A 22,229-nucleotide genomic window follows, 5' to 3' on the forward strand; every position below is an offset into this window, starting at 1 on the left:
AAAATCAGAAACTCTATATTAAAATAATAAGACTCACCTTAACACAATATGATTAAATGATAGCACATGGTAACTGGTTTACTAGGTAAGGCACCGTTACTAAATATCCTCACGGACGTTGGTTTACGTATTGGACAACTTAAATAACATTTAACTAAGCTGGCGTTCGTAAAACGCAAAAAAAAAGAAGACTAATTTTCGGGGTATGTGTTTCATTACGACAGATATCCTCAGAGCTGCTTGTTCCACTATTCATATTCAATTAAGTCGAATCGACATCACAGATGTTCCCCAAGACGAAGAAGCCGTAAAGCAATTTCTAATTAATCGACTAGCCATGAAGGACAGGTATATTACAAATTTCGAACGGGGCCTGACTAGGTATGTGCCGTAAGGCCGTAATCTACCTCTCTAATTCAATGCATTTAATTGCCGTATTATGTATTGGAATAGCCTGTGAAACTAAACTAGATTGATTAATCTATGTTTTATATTTCGACGGCCTAAGCTATACCTAACATTGATAAGAATTGCAACGCTAGTTTGACGCGTCGCCATGGGCGCTCGTCCGCCAAAGCGCATCGATATACAGAAGTGAAATCGTTCTAATATTTATAGTATCCATAGTAGATCTTCGGGCACGTGCGACTGTTCATCTTGTGCTATCTATCCTTCGGCGGGAAGAGTACCGTCCGCGAGTTGGATTTCTGTCAGATCACTACTAATATTCAATCTATCTCGTTAGATAATAACACATATATTTTTCATATATTACACCTAACTTTCGCAAGAAGGGGTGCCTATTTGAATTAGTTTTTTTCTCGGTGTCTGGCTGACCGATTTACAAATTATGATCGAACATCTATCGTCAACTCAACTGTCAGAACAAGCCACTAACAAATCAATAGTCATTTTAAAGTTTACGATACTTCCTATGCGCGATTCACGTTATATCTGTCGCATTTAGGTTTCTCGACAACTTCTACAGGACTGGCTACCTGCCGGAAAAGGGTGAAACACTGCCGTCGCAAAGTATGTGGTATAATCTACGAAGCTTGGTGATCTTTTTGCTTGGAGCGTATCTCGGCTTTTCAAGGTTCGGAATCGTTATTATGCCGTTCCTTGTCGTAGGACCTGCTGCGTTTCTGTACGGCAAAGTATTTCTTTATTCAGAACAACCGCGTACCGTATGACGTGTGTACCTAAAGTACATAACAGGTGTTCTATTAGACACCACATGGTCCGATTCGACCGAACTCAAATAAAGGACAACATTGTATTCGTTTGTGTATTATCATTCTAGCCGTTAGGCAATTTAGCGGTTGGTCGTCTGGATCTGCTAGCGAATGATTTTCGAGAAAATCGCGAGGGCCTTAGTCAAAGCTGGTCCAGGTTCACCGACAATCGGAATAATAAGCAATAGCAGAGACAAATGACAAGAAATTACTTCACTGCTTACCTGTGAACTAGGTATTCGAAGTTTGAATTTTCAAAGCAAGGAATAGAAGTTCAAATTTTCTTGTAGTGGCAGCGTGTTTAGGGACATGTGCTAGTCTAGGCTTCAAACGTACCTCGCTTTGTGCTGGAGACGACGGACCATCTCCAACCTAACTAAAACGCTAGCACTAGCGTGCTAAAAAAAAATACTCGGACTTGTAAAATCTTTTGCTTTATAGTGCGTTAGTGTAGTGAATTGTTTCCCGCTCTCGAGCGTGTCTTATACAAATTCGCACGACGATGCGACGGGTGTCATCCCAAAACCGTTGCATAAATCAACTCCTATGCAAAAACTACTGCTGAAACAGACGCCGAGATCGATAAGCAGATGTGGTGGGTTTCACTCGGAAACTGACAATATCGTCTGCTGTGCAGGTTGTAAGGAAATGTCTACGGCTGATCATACACCTAGTATACACAACAATGTAATTAATCAAGGATCAGGTAATAATTCGCAGTGAACTTAGTAAATAGACCCTTAATAAAAAACTTTTTAAAGCATTTCGGGAGCACGTTCGATTAGAAGGCTTCACACAAGTGAGACATAGAAAGGGACTTGCGTTTCAATCTTACGGGGGGCACGCCAGTGACGTGCGCTGCCCGATTCAACAAAACGGTTGCCCAACAACTATTTCCAGTGTCAGTTTGCGGTCCCTGTGTACGCGCCTTGCAACACAACAAATTTCATCATCATTATCCAGTTTATTCATTGCCTTAATGGGGTAACTAGGTAGTCATCAATCCCTGTTCATACAAATCACAGCATTCGTATTTGGTCAGGCTGCATAAAATAATAGAATAATAAAAGAGGCTGTAGTTTTTCGGGCCGACGACAGAAAGGAACTCATTCGAGAATTTGAAACAAAGCAGATTTGAAATAAATTATTACTCCAGTGTGCTCTAGACGCTATACAGGTTCTGCATGCTTGCAATATCTACCAAAAAGCTCGACATTTTATGCGGTTGACATTCCTTCCCAGACATGCTGTGCGGATATATGTTGCATCAAAAATCTTGTTTGGTTGCCTATAAGTAAGGATGCAAGTTTTTCTATCCCGATATATTATATTTCTCACCTGAACGCTAGATGTAAACTTAAGCCGCTTAAGGAAAATTAAATCCCGACAAATGCAATACGTCCTTGCCATTCTAGCAATTACATTATACAAATGTACATGGCTATACAATTGCGCACCAATTACTTGTTCAGTCCGCTTTTCAAATAATCGCGCCCTAGTAGCAAGTCCGCCGTCGAGACAAAAAAGCAAAAAAAAAATAGAGATTTCATTGCGGAGCTACTGATCTTTCAGGCTATTCTTTCATCAGTATTAATTGACTCGAAACGACGATATTATTATTAGGATGACGAACTGGGTGCGTCCGCGCTTTCAGCCGATACAGCTCCGGCTGATTTTCGTTTTTTATTTATTGATTCCCAAAAATCTTCTGTGTGTTTCGGCCATTGTCCACGAGGACAGCCGTAGCGGCATCTTCAGACTATCCGCTGACAAGCAGACATGTAAGTAAATCTGAATGTTGCAGTCGCCTTGCGTCTCAAGAGATACGGACGCGCCATCGTGTTTAGATATGACGCGCGAAAATAACAAGTGAAAAATGCGATGTTCTTGTATTGCCTCCACAACTGTTTTACTACTTGTTTAGTTTTACTACTGAGAACTTCAAATATAAATAAGTCATTCTAGATGAAACTATATTGTAATAACTTTTCTGTCACGGTGCGTGTTTGCTTATTTTTCGTTTATTTTGTCAAAAGGAGTAATAAACCGGCCATCTCGAAGACATAGCCAGCGGGTAGGAAACTAAGGGAGACGTGTTTGGCCTAGGGGAGAGTCTGTAGGATATGTGAATCGGTAGAAGAAAATATATATTTTAGGAAATCGTCAAGTTGAGCAAGCCGTTCTGAGCTCGCCGATTTTCGACCTTAATTGACATAACCATGTTTTACGTGTTATCGTTTAGCCGTACGGACTATTTCCAATTGTTACTGCAACTCGGATTCTACTGGCACAGTGATCATTGACAGTTGAATCTGTAGCGAGGTAGTTCTATTTTTGGTCTTCAAGGTACCATAGCTTTATCTACTACTGGCAGTACCTGAAATTCGTTGTTCTTTACTTGGAATTTCCAGCTGCGACGCTTCTGACCGTCTTAAAAAAATCGCCACAGGTCGCGTCCTTCAAAACCGAGTACGCGGGTGAGGATTCCGATTGCGGCGAGGACCAATTATGCTGGTGGGAGGTGAAAATTGCGGAGCCTAGTAAAACGAGCGAATTTATGTCGTCCCTTGGCCAGGAAGGCGTTGGCGCACCTTTGGTTTTGAACGATGACCCACCGGTAATGTCCGAAATAGCTAATGATGAAGCAGACGATCAGAGTGACGCGGGAGCCTATGCCGTTTTAGCTCAGGCGTGGTCAAAACTGATTGATGACATCCAAGAAGGCGTAGAGTAAGCAATTGTTTTATAAAGCAGTTATGATTCCCTTTCGTTGAATTTCAATATGCTTAGTAAGGGATTGTGGGCGGTGGCGGCGGCGGCGATGGTGGCGGTGGGGGTGATCCACGTTGACGCCTGTGTAAAAGTTGTTGAATGCCATTAGAGGAATACTTCTTTTACGTTCTAATTAGATACTTTATTTAATTAGTAGCGTATATTTGTTGTTGACACCTACTTTTAGTTAAGGGTGATATTTTAGATGGAACGAATGGTCTTATCACCGAATCTTTGAGCCAAGTGATAATTGAGACGAAGCCATAAAGGATAGTCAGAGAACAATGTACTATACGCATTTCGAACCTGATCTTCGTACTTAGCCATTAAATCAAATTGTAAAACAGGATTATGTCCATGACAATGTCGCTGTGATCACCCAGGCAGCACATGCTACTAGGTTAGAGCTTTTTTCGCTCCCTCTCCGGTTTCCGCACAAATTGCGGTCTCGTCTATAATGACGTATCGTACGTTATTTCATGTCTATATGTATTGCATAGCCGATACGATATCTAGTCAATAACGATTAGTCGACTGACTAAAGTAGCAAATGATTTCTTTCAGCCAAATCAAGGCCAAGAAGTTCTCTAAGTGGTCATGCTTTTTGACAACATCGGTTTTGCTCTCGGCTGCTCCCTGGGTTTTCGCGATTGGCTCTTTAATATTTGCAAAGCAAAAATCTACGCGCGGGGGTGGTGTCAGATTGAAAGGAGAAACTCTTTCCGGTGGCGGAGTCTACGGAGCAGTATTGTGAGTTAAATTTATTGTCATACGAACGAGTGCGTACTTGCTGACTAAAAAACAGTCAGTCTTTACCTACCAGTTCAAACAACGTTACTTATTTTAATCGAAATACTGTTGCAGGACGGATGTCGAAGTCGATGACGCCACCGAATCGTAAGTACGCTAAGGCCACTAAGGCATTTTTGTATCATTCAACGTTGGATATTCCAGCGTGTTTGAGCCGCATCAGTACGTCTATGCACATTCATTAGGCTGACCTAGAATCCACCGTCAAGTTCTTATTAGCGAATACATTTAATGGATATACAAGAAGTAACGTACCAGAAAAAGAAAATGAAAAAATCCGTTTTCCTCGATGCTTAATTCTTACTCGCAATTCACCTTAACCATTTGCGCGAAATGAAGTAACGAAGTTTTGAAATCTCAATAGCTCAGCAGCCAAGGGTCTGACCAGCATTTGTCGATGTCTTCAGGCGCCAGGCCAGCTGGACAACTCCCCCGATGCATCGGGAAGTTCAGGGCGACCACCGTTACAAATCCAGAACCCCGAGTCCGAACCCCCCTTCATTACATCATGGCGTTGAACCAAACAACCTGTTGTCAAGAACTGACGTAGAGTACTATGACGTTGAAGGAATGTTAAATGATGTCCCGTACTACGAACCGCACCTCCCGGAACAACGTCATTAGATGCTAAACTGCGGTTCAATTGATGCAGCTGACCATTCAATGTTCAATGGAATAAATATAGGATACTATTGTCGTCACACATGTAAATTAATTGCTGGTGGGCTCTTCGTTTCCAATGTATATTTGCCAGTGAATTAAAACACATTTTGTGATGCATTGCACTTGCTACGGAGTGGCTAGTGGTGCTTCCAAGAACGGTAACGTACAACAGACGTGTGATTAAATGCTGTGTCTTCCCCATCTGTTGAAGCACGTTATCATAGATAAGTAGTTGTCGGAAGACCTTCGTGAATTTTTTAAAAATTTTAAAATTTTAAAAACAGTTTTGCCGCAGCATAATTCAGTTCGTAAGCTTAAGGAGTACTTTAAGGATCTGCTGACTCCACAATGACTGCATACACAGATTGGAGTCAGCAGATCCTTAATATGAAACGAAACCTTAAGCTTATATTACTGGATTAACCTACCTGGGACCTGCGAGGCAATTGTATTTATGTAGCATTTTGTTGCTCAAGTCCTGTATATATATATATATATATATATATATATATATATGTTGTAATATTTTACAGTACAAATTTATTTTCGGAGAAGCGATTATGAGATAACATAAAAACGTACTGATTAATGATTCTAGTCTACTAGGTTTAGCTTTATTACGTATCAAGAAGTTCTATCTAAACAATATCTAACAGTATCTAAACAATACGTAACTAAAGAATTCTCTTAATGGTAAATAGTAGGACAAACCAGTCGCCCGAGTCGTGAGTTCTATTCCTTTCGAAATAGAGTTTACAAAGTTTGGGGCGCTGCAAAATGTGACACGCTACGTAATAGAGCTTTTGAAACAATAGCTTGTCTTTGAGGTCGCAGTCGCCATAGGGCTCCTTGGTATCGCTTTTGCTTTCCTGTATCACAGATAACCACGGGTCAGGCCTTTGCAGGAACACAGCGTTATTTGAACTCTGGCTGAAGATGCTCATTGCAAATCGGCTAGGGATCCGGGACTAATTTTGTCCTAAGCCACGGCAGATGGTACCGTTTAAGGTTCGGATTCATAATAGTGTAGCAATGACTGTAGTTATTCAGTGGAAACGCACCCATTGGATTGACGTAATTATTAGAAGTTTGCTGCATTGTTTATTCAGCTTTAATGGGTGGATATTATGAAAATCATCTTAAATACACTGCTTTTCGAGGGAACATTCGCTCGCCGGATGAGCTTCGGTGATTAACCGCAGCAGAGTAGCGTCAGTCAATAGTAGAGGCGCATTCTAGCGCTCCGTCGGCAGCGCCAATCGAAAACCATGAACTTCGAAGTACACGGAACTAAGCATTGTTTGCTGTTTACATACATGGTCGAAGCTGAATAAGGTAAACACATAACGGCGAAAAAGCATTTATCTAATGATTTATGGTCGATAAGTTTTATCCGAGATTTGGCAACGAATTTTTCTATTATACTGTTTGTTTCCGAAGGACACTAACTATTACGAAGGTCTCGAGCGATCGCATAGGCTCTCATCTCGGCTTTTGAAGAAACACAAAGAAAGAATCTCGGAGGCGCATAAATGCACAGAGCGAAAATTTTCCCTTGGCAGTTTTTTAGTTCATGTCTATTCATCGGTGTGCATAACTACGATTATGGTCTATTCAGTAGACTTGTGCTGGTGTACCCGCTCTGTGCAAATAAGATAACGTAAGTAAAGCTTATGGCTGCTTTGTTGCTAAAGGTTTACTTATGTTTATAATGCTATACCTTAGTGTGTACGGTTGTGTTTGTATACAAGGCAAAAAGCTGAAGTAGTTCACATCCCATACGCGTCTAAGAAATAACAATTGCTATAATTATCGTGCAACCAATTCAAAACGACCTAACTGAACAACACAACAAAAAAAACGAATAGATAAACTAGATTTTCTCTCGAGTAATTCAATCAATCAAACCTGTAAACATTTGAATATTTGGACTTGCCCTCGAAATACGCGATTTTGAAAAAATTATAATATTTTTTCTATAAATATTAAAAAAACAAAAAAAAAATAGATTAATAGGTCCGGGTACGGTTGATGAGTTCATGGAGACATTCCTCAGTTACTCTGTCCAGTTATTTTGCAAGCTAACAATTCACAGAACGTCACTTGATGGCATGACTTCAGGATTATGTACAGATATTAATTTTTTGGAACCCGAATAGATACTTCTACGTTCAATTTGTAAAACCGGCAATGCAACATAAAAGTTAAAATTAGCATTATGTAAATCTGAGATTACAAAACGTTGAATTCAACGGTTTTTCCATCGGTCAGGTGCTGACGAAATCTGGATCCTGAGCAACCGGTCTACATTTGCAGATCTATTACTGGACGCTTCTCTACCATGTGTTAGGGACACGAAAGCGGCAATTTATCAGGAAGAAATTATAGGTTTTAGATTTCTAGATATCTACACAATAGGTACAGGTCCACACAAAGCAGCTAGATGATGAAGAATTTCCCAAACTTTTCATCATATAATATGATACGGAAGGTCTATGAAAACGAGATCGATGGTGCCAACAACTTAATGAAACATATTTGTGAAGTATAATGGAATTGTATCGTTACGGGACTTGACTGTAACCAACGGATCCTCTCCACACACGCCGCTTTGTACGACGAGTAATCGTTGTTGAGTGTTCCATAATGTGAATTTTACCCTATGGCTGATTTAGGTGCCAACTATCTACTAGCTATAGATAATACAGCTAATTTTAATCGACAAAACGGAGACATTGAGGTAGAATACTCAATGCAACTAGCGATTCGGACGGATAACGGAATAAAACAACGGTATAAGAATAACGTAAAAAACACGTACAACTGAGGCATGCACAGCAGGATGGTAGCGATGCATCCCATAAAGAGACACACTTTCAATATCTTTTATCGGAAAACACTCATAAGAAAATTATTGCAAGAAACTCGTATAGCAAGCTAGTCACAGGTATCGTATAGCTACATACATGTCATGTTTCCAAATAAACAACGACTTTTTAGTCGTCATTTATAACGACAGATAACTATTAATTTACCTCTCTGTATGTGTATTTTTGCAACTTAAAAATTATGTATTTTGGCAATAATATTAAACAAACTTTCCATTCATATTTCTAGTAGAAATAAATTGGAGACTGTTAGCCCATCAATAAAAAAATAATCCGACCGGTTTCATCGTAATCCTCTATCAATTCGACGGAAATGCTGTTAGGGCTAAATAGGTTAAAATTGTTTATCTCTTTTCGCAAATTACTTGATAATAATGATCTGCCATGTATCAGCCACTGTATGAGTCGTCCAGATTTAAATTCGTTACGAACCCTCTCTTTTGATTACGCAAAGCGATCTGTGGTTGTTTTGGCATGCTGCAACTAGCTGAAACAGCTTTAGCTCATGCTGTATCAAGATATAAAAACACCGGGTTTCTAAGGAAATAGGTTTTAAAGGTCGGTGCTATTCGAATCGAACCCCGCATGCAAAAGGAACAAACGAAGAAGATCTACTGCCCACTGGATATAATGAGTGTTGCTGATATCTTGTGTGGGCGCGTAAATATGTCGTTAGTTTATACAACAAAACTTTCGACCATCCGGCGCTTTTTATGCCTATTGTAAATATCACCGCTGGAGATACCGCTACACGTTAGCTTTTATTCCGTAGTATTCATGCGATTCTGTTGGAGAGAAAGTGTTCCTAGTGACATCTCCACTTCTAGAAAGCAGACAATTCCTTACCATAATTCGAATCAGTTGCCGTTGGTGGAGTTTCGATACGTAAATGTGGACTTCATTGATATTGTCAGCTTATAAATGGGCACTGATATTCTATTTTTAGTTTACGCGGACCTTAATATGGCAGATTCATTCACCGACAGTGTCCTAATGTGGATGCGATATGACCTCCAACTGAAGGAGGAACTGGATCCACTTAAAGTGCCGAAATTCGGAGAAGGCAACTATGAGGTGACCAACGGAAGAGTGTTTGGACTACTAAGCTTCACTCGTAACGGTAACTCCAGTCTTTTCTACTCGTCAGATGCTACGTAGGTTGACTCGCCTTTAAAAATAATTTGAGCCACACATCGTGCAAGTAACATGTACGCTCAGTGATCAATATATTGATACTATATTGAGAACTATACTATCTAATCCAATAGATCTGGTTGGATTTAGATACACGTGACCACGATAATTTATCCCTTCACATAAAACAAATCAACTGTTGATAAACCCGAGTATCATCGATGCTTGTTAATGAAATTATACTGTTGTCTAAGTCTCTAAAATCAATTGAGGGTGCCTTCGCACCTGTAATTACCCGCAAGACCATATCAACAGATATTTTTCGGATAGAAATTTTAAAACGTCACAATTTATCTAATGTTCAAAAGGCTCGTTTTGACGCCGATCGTTGTTAGTCAAGTATTTCTCTGCGGACGACACACTTACGGTAATGCTTCTATCATAATACGGGGCGATATTGAGGCAGAGATCGATTTATGCCAATTCTGCTGTTCGAATGCCCTGTGCTAGGAACGCAAGCCCAAAACTTGAAAGTCGTAAGGTGTGTAATAACATGAAAAATGTTTGTATGAATCTATCAACCCTAAGAAGAACCTCTACTTGCTCACAAACAGAGGAATTTGATTTTGGCGAACGATACAAAACAGTTTTTTCTTTCCGTAGAATACAGTTTTGAGAAGAATAAATATAATAAAACATTACAAAGACTTACATTTTACAGACATTTTAGATATCGAATATGGAAGGATTAGAAATCACAAGGATCACAGGAATGTCACAAGCCTTTAACTGGTTATTGAAAATTGTAGCAAATCGTATGACAAAACAATTTAGAGAAAAAATTGAAAGCGCCTTTGAGCGTCAGTTCGCACCAAATTTCAAAATAGTCCTAATTCCGTTCAATGGAAGCGCTGGCATTACCGAAACGCCGTTTGAAGGTGAGTACTCCTGGTTTCGGCTATGACTTCTCAATCGGTTCTATGGTTGATTAAGACATAACACTGCTGGAACAACTGAAAGTGCATGCCGACATGGCATAAATAAACGTTTGAGACTCGTTTTAAAAATCTTCGTTTGTCATCCTTTATTTAGCCTTTTAAGTGGAATATTTTATTTTCGATAATGCTTTTAAAGATCTGTTTGTCATCATAAAATTGGCGATAACGTTTTGTTCGATAATAAAAATTTACGTCCAGCACAGCTGACGATTGCACTTGGCTTTGAACCCAACTATCTCACATGGTGGTCATTAAGAATCTAGGGTTAAGTAAGGCATTAATTCATCATGACTTTACTAGGTTGTTCTTTATCCCAATGTATTATATGTTACATGACACGTAAAGAAAAAATCACAGTGCGACACGCAGCTTTGCCGTTCTATACTTCACGCATGTCGCGGTGTTCTTGACGCTTTGTCAGACACAGACCCTTAAGACTAGCGTATCGATATATGAAGCATATCACTCGAAACATCGGATCGTTATTACTTGTTTTACTTAATGAATGACTTATACATCACATTGGAAGTTAAGATTACAAAATTTTCTCAAGAACTTAACAACGACTCTGCTAATGTTGGGGTATCATGAGTTATTTTATTATTATTATTTGTTAGTATTGTGAGTTCAATAAGGGTCTTTTCATTATCTTTCCGATTAAACTGTACACAATATCGTTTGGGCTTGAAAAACGCCAGCGTTAAGCAAGTCCTTTGGCAACAAAAATTTTTCAATTTGATTTCCGTAGATTGATACGATCTCTTTAAGGTGTATTGGCCTACCTTACAAGACCTTGATAGACACTGCGCAACTGTATAGACGATGGCTCCTTTAATAGACGATATCGTCTGCAGGAGTCCTTTGAAAAATCTCAGTATTCGAATTTTTCGGCTAAAGCTAATTTCTACCATGGCAACCTATTTGTTCGTACAAGTAATCTATTTTTTTTGTTGTTTATTTGTTCGAAAATCATGACGAATCAAATTACGGGAGTAGTCAGAAGGCCATGACGTTATAATTATACAAATGGTTAGTTCCCTACATTTAGTGAGCTATGTCTACTTTATGAGTATGCCGTAAGAAATTGACCGCTTGTCTCGTGTCAGCTTTACGTAAGTGCCAAGAAACACGAACAAAAAGCGATCACAAAAAGTCTATTCTATATTCACATAACAAATGACGCTTGCTGTACCAATGCCATCTAACTAATGACGGACATTTTATTTTCGTCCATTCTGTCAAATGCACGTAGTATAACGGGAACAATCATTTAATAAAAAAAAAAAGAGATAACCCAATAATAGGTCGAACTAAAGCAGTGGACACCCTTTTCGAAATTAGTCAATTCCTCTTACGCTTCAAGTTGTCACGCGTACGCAAGTACCCGATTTTTTTTTTGACTACCCCCGGTTGCCTGCACATCATCGAGTACGATCCAGCTTCATTCTACATCTCGTTGTACGCCATGTAGGTGAATACAGCGAGCAGACCAAATTGTAAACTTGCATATTCGGAGCAAGTAAATTCACAGAGTAACCAGTACAACCCTACCCACATTGTCATAAAAATGAAGCGTGTCCGGTTCCGTGGTGTGAAACGTGCTGAAGAGCGGATCGTACATGGTCGTATCGAGGAGTAATTCCGTGGGGGGAACACGTCAAGCGAGGCAGACCATTCGAGAGCGGTGCCTGGTAAAGCCGTAATCACGATCGAATTTCGATTTTCAGTGGCCTCCTCCTGAAATGATATTGATTTTTTGAGAAGAAGTGGTTCTAGAAAATCGACGAATAACTGGTTAATTGTGGTAGCAGTATGTATTGAAATTAACTTCCACCTAATTGAACAACAACACTTTCAAATGTAATATAGTAGCTTATAGTCTAGTCATTATTAACCATGTCTAACGCATTGAATGTGGGGTTATATTGAACCCATCCGCGCAAAATTTCAATACAAAACATTAGTGGTAATCGCGTACTTCTTTGCGCTCCTCCTCAATGCGAGCAATATCTTTAAGCAGATCGCTTTCCTCGTGTCCTAAAAATTCGGCCTCTATTTTAAGTTCTTCGATTCTCCTTTCATATCCCGCCTCCTTATTTTTCGAATCAGTTAATTTCTTGAAATAGGATTTAGTCAGCATTCGGTATCTATAAACGGCAGAAATGAATACAAAGCAAGTTACCTAAACATACTTTTTTAGCTTACGTTTGTAACTATATCAACATACAAGTCCTGTTTAATGGAAAAGGGGGTTGTCTTACGAATTTTCAATATACATGATAGGAGCTTCATCTAAGATTACCTTACAGGCGATGTTCTACTTCCCTCGGTTCCTACCTCACATGAGAGTCTTTGTCAAGGCTGTATGTCGTCTGCTAAAATAATCAGAACAAAACCTATTTGTAAGCGAACATTCAATGCGGATTCGCCTACCGCTCGAGCTGGAATCGACGTAAAGAGCATTTTGTCGATCGAAGACTACAGCGGTCCACGAGTACTTGCAACTGCGGTAGCCGAACAGCAACCTCTGCTGGAAGCTTTTCCATGCCAGCATTTTCAGCTTGTAAGTCCTTGACAACCTGCAAAGCAACATTCGTACTTGTTGAATTTCCTAATCTGGTCTGGGTTTTTTTGTGAATTTTAGTGAAAAAGCTGTAAAAAAAAAAGCTAGAATCTTAGTTCCAGGTCTTTTTGGACAAAACCGATAAGACACCGAAAACAGACTTTCGTACAAACCTCCACAATGGGATTATAAGCATTTTTCTCGCTTAAGAAGGCTTGCCCTGCTTGATATTAATAACTTCCTATCTAGTCTAATAGGAAGTTGTTAATAACGTCTATATGCACTTATTGATTCCTAAAATTTGGCTTAAGTTTCTACTCAAAATTCGAGTACATGCCAAGTACGATCTTCACTAGGAAGCAACGCAACGCCAACAGGCAATTTCTCATTACAACATGCAAATTTTTAGAGACGTACACGTCCTTTCTTAGGCTAACTAAGTATGTTATAACATACTTTCAAGTTGCAAAGATTCGGCATTAATTCTGTGAGTTTCCTTTCACCTTCATGGCAAGAGCAGCTGCTTTAAATTTCGCCCACGGTCGATGTATTTTGTGGTACTCCGTAAAATGCTCGCAGTCGTCAACCATGTGAGAGGAGGCTGGGCGCTCAAGTGATTCCATCAGAGCCCTGGTACAGAAAATCATCCTACGTACTGTTAGACATCATAGTCTTATATATTAACATCCTGTCATACCGAACACCGACATTGACCAAGCCTAATACTCCTTCTGGTTTTAATTGGATGAAAAAGAACAATGCCGTTGCTTGGCACAGTCGGTGTGGTCTGCCTCGTCGATACTTTAGCTGCGCTCTCAGGGCTCGTCGATCGCCCATTACATTTCAATATTAATCATCTCACATTAGCCTGACAAAGCTGCTCATAAATATGATAAAGTTGATCATCTCATTGAGTAATAAAATCCAGAAAAAAAAACTTAAATTTCTATGCCGGAAACGATGCACAACGTTTCGTGGATCTAATAATTGTGTTTAGCTTTTGCAATGTAATTTTCTGTTTGTACTTGACCCCCTGTAGTGAACTGAAACTGCATAGAAGGTATTATTTGAGAGCATCTGGGTAACAGCTAATAGGTTGGAAGTTCCTGTATAAAACCAAAGTCGAAAGTTTTGAGGTGTTAGTTGTATATCCGTACGGGTAAGCACTAAGTATTAACGGAGCAAAAGATGAAAGCGTTAAGCGAAAATGATCGCAGGTAAAACTACTGCTAACTCTATATATAGAACTGTTGGCACAATTTGTTCAACCAGTATAGCGAATGAAATGAGACGGTTTGCTTGGAGGACACCCTTTTGATCAATAGGCTTTCAAAATCCTTCAGACCCCGATGCTGGGCAATAGAGCGTTGCCGCTGCAGGATCGGCTGAAGATTCCACTCAAGGTGGCGGCCCATATAATCCCACATTATGAACTTGCTTTAGGCAAAACACCTTGCTTGCACAGCAAACGCCACAGATACTGATGTACTGATGCAGGTTTTACAAGCGGATTCGTCCGTTTATTCAATGGTCACTAAGTAAAGTTCGTTTTCTATCTCGAAGCTCAGTCTGCTGGGGATCACCGCTTCTCTCACCCTGCGCAGACAGCCAGCCAGCCAACCAGCCAGCACGCGCACTTCGTCGACTTTCACGAGTCGCGGGAAGTGGTACCATTGAGAGCAGCTACATATGACACAATCGATTTCGAGGAAACCGTCAGAAGAGTTTGTTAATTTAAAAGATTTAACAGGACTGGGTTTGTATACTCAACCTCTTGTTGCTAGGTTGACTTGGATCGTATTTGACATGGAATGATTGCTATCACTTATTTCAAGTAACGTTTTATCGCGACGATGAATCGAAACCTAATCGATTATCGTTTTGATGGAGTAATCATTCAAAATAAATCCTGTTATAGCATAAAAGCGTCTATGAACAACTTGCTTAAAGATGTATTAGCAAACAGATTCGCTCATCTGGTTTTCTTAGACACACCCCAAGTCAGGTTGTCGATGACAGTAACTATATAATTCAAGTCAGCTGTACTTCCTACTCTGTAAAACAATATAGAGAAGAAGCAGTAGCTGCACATATATCCAAGCACGCCGATAGAATACGATCGACGAAAATACGAAATGCTATTTTGCTATGTCACCTAGATAAACGTACGTGTTTTCATAAAATCATCACGAATAACCTTCAGTCAATGAAATTCAGCTTCGATCTTTTTCTGGACTTCATAACAACGGAAGCTGTGAAGTTCGAGCGCCTAGCCCCATAGCCACGCAATCTTCGCATGTGTCCTTTCGACGCTTTTGGCATACTGTCAGCGTTTTCGTTCTCAGATCTCACCCTCATCACCGAACCTCGAACGCACCGATGCTACGAACGGTGACTACTAGCAGACGCCTTGACTCTCCTTCTGGGCGCTACCGAATGGCCTAAGACGATATTTTGGCGGGTGACCGTTTGAATCTATTTACAAATACTCCGTGGTCGTCTGCCCAAAAGCGCTAAGATCAACAACAGCAGCAGCAGCAGTAGCGACTCTTGCCAGGGCCGGAGGAGCTCTCCCTAAGTCTCTCGGAGCGGATTGCGAAAATTGCAGTGAGAAAATGTTCCACCCAAGTTAACGTTTTCCAACCCACGGAATGGTGACTGTGATCGGTTTCGACTGCGCGTGCATTGTGTCCTTGCAGGAAGCCGACTAGTGCAGCTTTTCAATAATGTTGGAGCCGGGTTGACATCGGCAGGGACGCTGTGATAATACTCTCTAGGGTAACAAATACACCAAGCAGTAAAAAAACTATTACAAAAGAGTATCGGTGGAACGTATTCTTTGAAAGACTCCAGCTTGCCGTTCAGCCGTTTTTTTTTAATATACCGGGTACATCCCAGTGTTAACCACTATGCTCTCGGTGACTGTAGCTGTCAGTAAGCGAGCTCGTATATGCGTATCAACAGTACAATATTCTTGTTATGCCAATTTTTATGTATTTCTATAGACGCAACTCCTTGAAAATGTCATAAGCGTAGGTTATTATAAGGATATCAAATCTGTAATTTAGAGTAGTTGTGACCCGTTTCTTTTGTGTCTCATAGATCTGTGCCGCCTAGCTACTCACCAATGGCACAGAAGGTGCTCTATGAAGCTGAAGTGTTTTTGGCACTTGCTTCTGTGGCACTCGTCGAAAAACCCAGCCTAAACGAGAGTGAATCAAACGGAGACTCTAGCCATTCTCGGTGGGACAGTTGGTCACCTTCACAGCGCTTTCGGTGAGCAATTGCAGATTAACATCAACAATTAGCAAAATAACCAAATGAGAGAGCATAAAAGATTCTTGCTCGCAGTATTAATAAGGATATGACAATGCGCTTATATAGTTCTTAGTCATCCGAGCATACTTTAAAAACGTTTAGTAAAGAAGAGTAATATAGCATAGGAAAAACAAATACAAAGAAATTTCATGCTAAAATTTTGATATTTTTAAAATTAATTTCAGCCTATATTCCAACCTGATTCGCTATGAGCAGTTCTTCTTCGAGCGATACATTTGCGACAGCATTCTAGATGCTGAGAGACAATGGAAATTGGAGGATGAGGCTAAAATAGTGCGAAAAATGTTCATATCCTATCTTAAAAAGCAACCGGATATCGCACAGCTCATAACAATTTACAGTGAAGGTAAGGTGTTACAGAATATTTGATTAACTTGATTACATTTAAATATAATAACATCGTAATATAATGAATATATTTGACAATAATGGATAATAGATGCCATCATTCGAGTTGAGTAAGGATATGCATCAAGCTGCATTCAATTACCATAATATTTCCTAAAAAATATGCAAAGACAAATACGATCAAAATAAGATAATTAAGGGACATTACGATTAAACGTAGATTGCATTGTGGGATTACAAGATCATTATGGAAGTATAAGCGCTAAGAATTATTTGTCCTTGAACTGCAAGCCCTCAGGACCAAGCGTCTCTAAATCTCATCAAATTCGTTCCCTTGAGACAACTGCTACACCTTCTCATCTTTGTTCTGTTATAATTTGCTGTATTTTATAGTACAGGTCGATTCGGAGAGTTTTAATCGCTTTTTAACCGTTGCTTTTCTTTCGCATTGTGTACCTGTTTCTTGAAAAGTATTTGGGAGGGACAGCCTTTCTTTACAAGTTTACGCATTCAAACAGTGTATTTTATAGCCTAAAGAAACAATCTCTTTTCGTGTATTTATATTGATTTTAGATCGGGGATCATTTAGGATTCCAATTCGGGTAGAAGATATATCGCACACGCTCCGGAGCCTAGGATGTTTCGAACGTTTTTTGCGCCGATCTTCTGGATTGGAAGTATCCTTAACTGTGGCAAAAACAAAGAGTATACAAAGGATACGAACTGTATTTGAAGAACATTTTCCTAAAGAGGTATATATATTACCGTTGATATTTATTTTTATATTTAATCTCTAAACGCCACAGGGTTGTTAAATGGGCACCTCAAGCAATAATCTACTAAGTAGCTTCATGAAAGGGCTTGATAAGTGAACGGGGTACCTGTTAATCCGAATAAATACGGATAGTAATGAAAGGACTTAATTCCTAAAATTACCAAAAGGAAATTCGAGAAATTTGTGGAATACATTTTTCAAAATTTTTAATTGTCAAATAAGTTCCCTAAGATTAAGTTTAAAAATCCCGAACTATTTTTTTTGCAAGTTTTTGGCGAGCAACGCGTGCAGGGACACCGAAGCGTACGCCGAACACAATGGTGTGCAGGCCCAATATCACCCTCACGTGATGCCAGTGTCGAGGCGGAAATACAACCCGGTAAGAGAAACTTTGCATTAGCTTACATACCGGCTCGACGTTTTTGGAGGTAGTTTGGGACTACTACTAGAGCAAATTAAGTAAATTAAGACTTTGAGCTTTAACGCTATTCGTAAACACACGCATTATAGGTTCTCAACATGTCAAATGTGGTAATGTTTTTATTAAAAGAAAAAACGTACATGTCATTGGTTCATTCAATCGTTCTGTAGAGTATATAGGCAATTCGTCTAGATCGCATACACACCTTCATCAAAACAATATGTGCAATTTAACCAAAATAAAAAAGGTAAGTCAGCTTCAACTATTTGTATTTCGAAAATCAAGCTCGTATCCCGATATATATAACACGTATTGTAATCTAGACAATTTTAAAAATTAGTTACTTAATACTATTTGACTCTTGTTAATTTGATTTTGATAATTTTATTGTCATGTGGCACTGCTCTCTTAAAACAATGTTATCTACCAAACTTAGAGACGATATTTTTCAATGGCTTTCCATTTGCTTTTGTCGATATATTGAACTAAACTGCAGGTGCTTAGCAGCGCGACCCTCAAATTCAGGAGCCATGAGACTTTACAAGCCATGTCAATCGGGCTGGCTGCGCTCGCAAGAAGCGCCTACTCTTCTTCGACTAGCGAAGAGTCGCACTACCTCAAATCTGAAGACCTTAACGAAATCATTGAAAGCGGAAAGTATTTCTTTAGCGACACCGTGCTTCTGCTACGGCAGCTTTACATTCAGGATGCAGGTCGGGGATCTTTAACTGAAATGCAGTTAGAGAACATGTTAAAAGAACTTGGCGAAAAACTAGAACTGACGCCGTTCAATTGTCGCGCAATTAGCTCGACCAGAAAGACGAACTACTGGAGAGGCTTGAAAATGCGACACAGTTATAACCTTACTGAGACAGAAGTTCAGAATGCTATAACAAACTTTTTCCTCTCCGCTAAAATGGCGTTAGTTGTAGCAAAACATGCCGTACTTGCTCTATTTGACAGTCGCATCCGGGGCGCCATCGAGCTAACTGCTAGTTCAGATCATCTTATTCACTATCCTGACATTAACATCCTCGAGGCTATAAAAGTTGCTTCCAGGAACTTTCAAGGAGCAGGTGTGTTTTATATGATTGACGAATGCCCGAGACAAGAAATTATTCCAAGACCCATTGACCAAACGGAACTGAAGACGTGGCCAGAACTTGAACAGTGGAGATATCGTAAATCGGTGCGGCGGTTCCTTGAGCACCAGGAGCGACTGAGGCGCAGGCTGAATATGCCTTCAAAATCTACTTCTGCTGAACATCGGATCTGGCGGGTTATGTTGGCTGAGGAGCAGTTCGACGGTAAGCAAGACGCACTGACTTTGGACGGAAACTCCGCAAAGGCAATTCTGGGCTACGATTTGTTGAAGAATGTCTTCACAACGAAAAAGGATGATGTTGTACAACATATTAGTGACATAGAGAGCGATAATAGTTTATCCTCGAGTAGCAGCACAAGTAATAGCAGCAGTTTTATATCTGACGAAAAATCAAATAACGGAAACGTAACGGAACCTTTGAACGAGTCAAAATCACCCACGGTCACTTCGACCACTGAAATCGGAATCGATGGCATCGATATAGGCAAAAATACACGCTCAAGTACGCCTACTTACGAAGGCGTTGAAAGCATCTTTAGCGACGAAGAAAACCGGGTCCCCATAAGCAGACGAACTACCAGCCAATACTCCGGTGAGGCTTCATGCAAGATTGCCACGTTAACGTATGCCATAGAGCACCCAAAGACGACATCTACATCCAGCGATCTCAAGATGGGGCAAAGCCACGCAATAACCAGGATCATACGGCCGGAGTCCTTAAAGACCCCGTGCCTTGGAGAAGCTGTCGAAGATGCATCGAATGAGCCCGAAGAGAAACGTGTCAGACGCGATTTCGCTAGGGATAAACGTGATGACGATTAGCTTAGTCGCATGAAATGATTCTGGCAGTGCCCTATAGTAATTCTCGCCCTATTTTAAAATGGGTAAAGTGATTCCTCCAGTTCACTGTTACTGTTTTCTACTCTAGAGAAGTATAAGTCAGACGTACGTGTTAACATTACTTGAAAATATTTTAAATAGAAAGAGAAGAAGCCTATTTAACACAGGCCGTTTTTCCGTCGCCACCACAGCCACCCTATCACAGGCATCTTTTACTGACTGTTAATACCACTGGTTAAATTTCTGTTTCAGGCTAAAAGGGTATGAGCTTGTTAATGTCGATATGGTGCCGTCTGTTACTGTTCGATCAAATTGATGTTGACTTGTGTCAGTCCTGAATACGAAACAAAAAAAGACTTGCTCGCCGATAGTTGTGAATGTAACAAGACTGCCCTACTAGTCAACGAAAAAACAGATTAAGCAGTGAAGCACATGAGCATGTTAGCGCATTGGCGCTGCTAAACGCATCGTGTGCGAAATGGTGACTATCAACTCAAGAAGAGATGAATAAATTCGATTTTTTCTAGGCGTTTAGATTTGAACCCGTTGGATAACTGGACCTGTTTTTGAGAGATATTATTTGGCCGTTTTCGTCTGGTCTCGCTATTCCAAAACTTTACATTGTTTCGTGAAATGTGCTTGTGTTATCTAATCTTGTTTGTGATTATTCTATAGTATGTTTTTTTTCTAATCAATTGATAGGAATCGTTTGAATTGCACAGCGGATTAGTTTTAACTGTTTGGCATGGAAGAACTTGTTGCTTTAACTAAAGTCAGCCAAGTCCCAGTTGTAGAAGGAAGCTTTTTACGCTCGAGCAATGCACCTAGTGACTTCTTAAGCTTGTGTTCGAGTTGTCATTTTGCGTAGCAGAAAAAGTAACGTTACGTTGAACCAGAAAACTCGAGAGGTATAGCGACTCGACGATTTAAGCTAGGTTTCCATTAGTGTTTCATAACTGCACTCGAAGAAATGAACGGCATACGTTGTTTGTATGTGCCGAACACTAGTTTGATAGCTGACAAGCGGCCATCAAAGCCAATACCAATTGTTCGGTGCTCGATGTCAAAAAGGTGTGCTTAGCTTTAAACGTTTGTTCTTTACAGTTGATTGGTTCATAACTCGCCGATATAGCTCCCCCTTTTTTTTAACGCATTGTGTGGGGTCTTCAGCCTATAAACAACGCCGGAGTGCCATAATGTTATGAAGCTCTGTGAATGTATTTAATGCGCGGGCGTTTAAAATGTTACGCAATCAATAGTGTAAAATGCTCAACAGTAGTTTATCTATTAAATGTAGCCGAATATTTAACAACATTTTGCTAACGAACAAAGAATATCTAAGAGGTTAAGGATGCATAATCATGGGGCCTTCACGTCGATTGCATAACCATTTGGACGCTCTGTTTCTACGATACGAAAGGTTATTAATGAGACATATGCTAGAAGTTTCCATTAAACTAGTAATCTAATTACGATCTATGTACGTATAAAATCACTTGAAAATATTGTTTATATACGCAGACGAGGAATGACCTAGTGAGTAAATGAGTACGCAAAATGTAACCGCATCTTCATGTGAAATAGACTACTGGCAGATAATACGGATAATTTCTAAAAAACGACAGGTTACATATGTGTTTCAGTGGGGGGCGAATTTCTATCGCTACAGGATGTCACAGCAACGTCAAGTCGCAGACTTCATACCCGCATCAGTGAACATGAAAGCTTCTTGGCAATAAGATATGCTATTTATTAAGTTTAAATTTTTCCATAACTGACTCACTGCTGATGAAGTTAAAATTGTATGATTCTTATTGTCTGATAACGTAAGTTGGGATAATAATCCAACGAATACTGATGAGGTTACGGGCGCTGCGACGCGTTTTGTTGTGAATCACGGCTATTGTCTAGTTGCGTTCATAGTTTTTTTTAAAAGAAAAAATGTACCCTGTGTAACTCTGTACATACGCGTTAAAAGTGATAGGAATAAAAAGAAGTGTCGAGTTAAAAATTGGGTTGACAATGTTTTCCTTGACCTTCATTCCCATGAACTGATAGGGAAAACCTACAATAGAGCTTGACGGGTAGTTGCTTATGGCCGCCTAAAATAAAAAAGTAAATAAAAAAAACGCTTCCAAATAATTTCAAATGTCTCCTGTTCTTTTCCAATTCACGCCATATTGGCCCAGTTATTCCTTCTCTAGCCTAACTGGCCACAATTTCCAGTACTAGCAAAGAGGCGGTAAATAACAAGCGCAACAGATACCGCTATATTCGAGTGTATACATATTTGAAGCACGAGGCGATATGAGTTCATGTAGTAAACAGTTTGCGAGAA

At 39.8% G+C, this 22,229-nt stretch overlaps 4 protein-coding genes across 17 annotated transcripts in view; 3 read left to right on the top strand and 1 right to left on the bottom strand.

Annotated features, from left to right (window-relative positions):
- LOC111261945 (uncharacterized) overlaps window positions 1–5,532 on the top strand; it is an 11,901-nt gene extending 6,369 nt beyond the window's left edge. For 5 of the 8 annotated variants that reach the window (XM_022835848.2, XM_022835849.2, XM_022835847.2 and 2 more), the window contains 4 exons: window positions 3,647–3,965; window positions 4,572–4,757; window positions 4,872–4,904; window positions 5,225–5,532. In XM_022835848.2, the coding sequence (XP_022691583.1) occupies window positions 3,647–3,965; window positions 4,572–4,757; window positions 4,872–4,904; window positions 5,225–5,441 (755 nt within the window). In that variant the 3' untranslated portion in view covers window positions 5,442–5,532. Of the gene's footprint in view, window positions 1–3,646; window positions 3,966–4,571; window positions 4,758–4,871; window positions 4,905–5,181 lie in introns of all 8 variants that reach the window. The other 3 variants (XM_022835851.2, XM_022835855.2, XM_022835854.2) reach the window with 3 other exon arrangements.
- Window positions 5,533–9,099: 3,567 nt separating this feature from the next.
- On the top strand, window positions 9,100–10,494 carry LOC147753257 (uncharacterized). The gene is made up of 3 exons (XM_086968906.1): window positions 9,100–9,522; window positions 10,013–10,043; window positions 10,233–10,494. Exons 1-3 carry the CDS (start codon window positions 9,290–9,292, stop codon window positions 10,464–10,466), a joined length of 498 nt encoding a protein of 165 aa, XP_086825032.1. The 5' UTR covers window positions 9,100–9,289; the 3' UTR covers window positions 10,467–10,494.
- Window positions 10,495–11,689: 1,195 nt separating this feature from the next.
- On the bottom strand, window positions 11,690–15,469 carry LOC111261956 (uncharacterized). 6 transcript variants are annotated; one of them, XM_086968905.1, is made up of 5 exons: window positions 15,261–15,469; window positions 13,567–13,693; window positions 12,934–13,079; window positions 12,479–12,647; window positions 11,690–12,237 (listed from the first exon to the last, which is right to left on the bottom strand). In XM_086968905.1, exons 2-5 carry the CDS (start codon window positions 13,684–13,686, stop codon window positions 11,947–11,949), a joined length of 726 nt encoding a protein of 241 aa, XP_086825031.1. In that variant the 5' UTR covers window positions 13,687–13,693; window positions 15,261–15,469; the 3' UTR covers window positions 11,690–11,946. The 6 variants fall into 6 exon arrangements, with proteins under 6 accessions (XP_086825031.1, XP_086825028.1, XP_086825027.1 ...); XM_086968902.1 differs by having other exon boundaries at window positions 15,233–15,469; XM_086968901.1 differs by lacking the exon at window positions 15,261–15,469 and adding an exon at window positions 14,516–14,671 and having other exon boundaries at window positions 13,567–13,711.
- Window positions 15,470–15,577: 108 nt separating this feature from the next.
- On the top strand, window positions 15,578–21,906 carry LOC111261955 (uncharacterized). Of its 2 annotated transcripts, XR_015311750.1 has the most exons (7): window positions 15,578–15,841; window positions 16,166–16,339; window positions 16,567–16,748; window positions 17,324–17,502; window positions 17,794–17,904; window positions 18,443–19,935; window positions 20,144–21,906. XR_015311750.1 is itself a non-coding variant. In XM_022835873.2 (6 exons), the coding sequence occupies exons 2-6, from the start codon at window positions 16,191–16,193 to the stop codon at window positions 19,871–19,873; spliced, it is 2,052 nt and encodes a 683-aa protein (XP_022691608.1). In that variant the 5' UTR covers window positions 15,578–15,841; window positions 16,166–16,190; the 3' UTR covers window positions 19,874–21,906. The 2 variants fall into 2 exon arrangements, 1 of the variants encoding a protein (XP_022691608.1); XM_022835873.2 differs by having other exon boundaries at window positions 18,443–21,906.
- The last annotated feature ends 323 nt before the right edge of the window (window positions 21,907–22,229 follow it).

The sequence above is a fragment of the Varroa jacobsoni genome, unplaced genomic scaffold (genome assembly GCF_002532875.2).
Source record: "Varroa jacobsoni isolate VJ856 unplaced genomic scaffold, vjacob_1.0 scaffold_617, whole genome shotgun sequence".
Taxonomy (NCBI): Eukaryota; Metazoa; Arthropoda; class Arachnida; order Mesostigmata; family Varroidae; genus Varroa; species Varroa jacobsoni.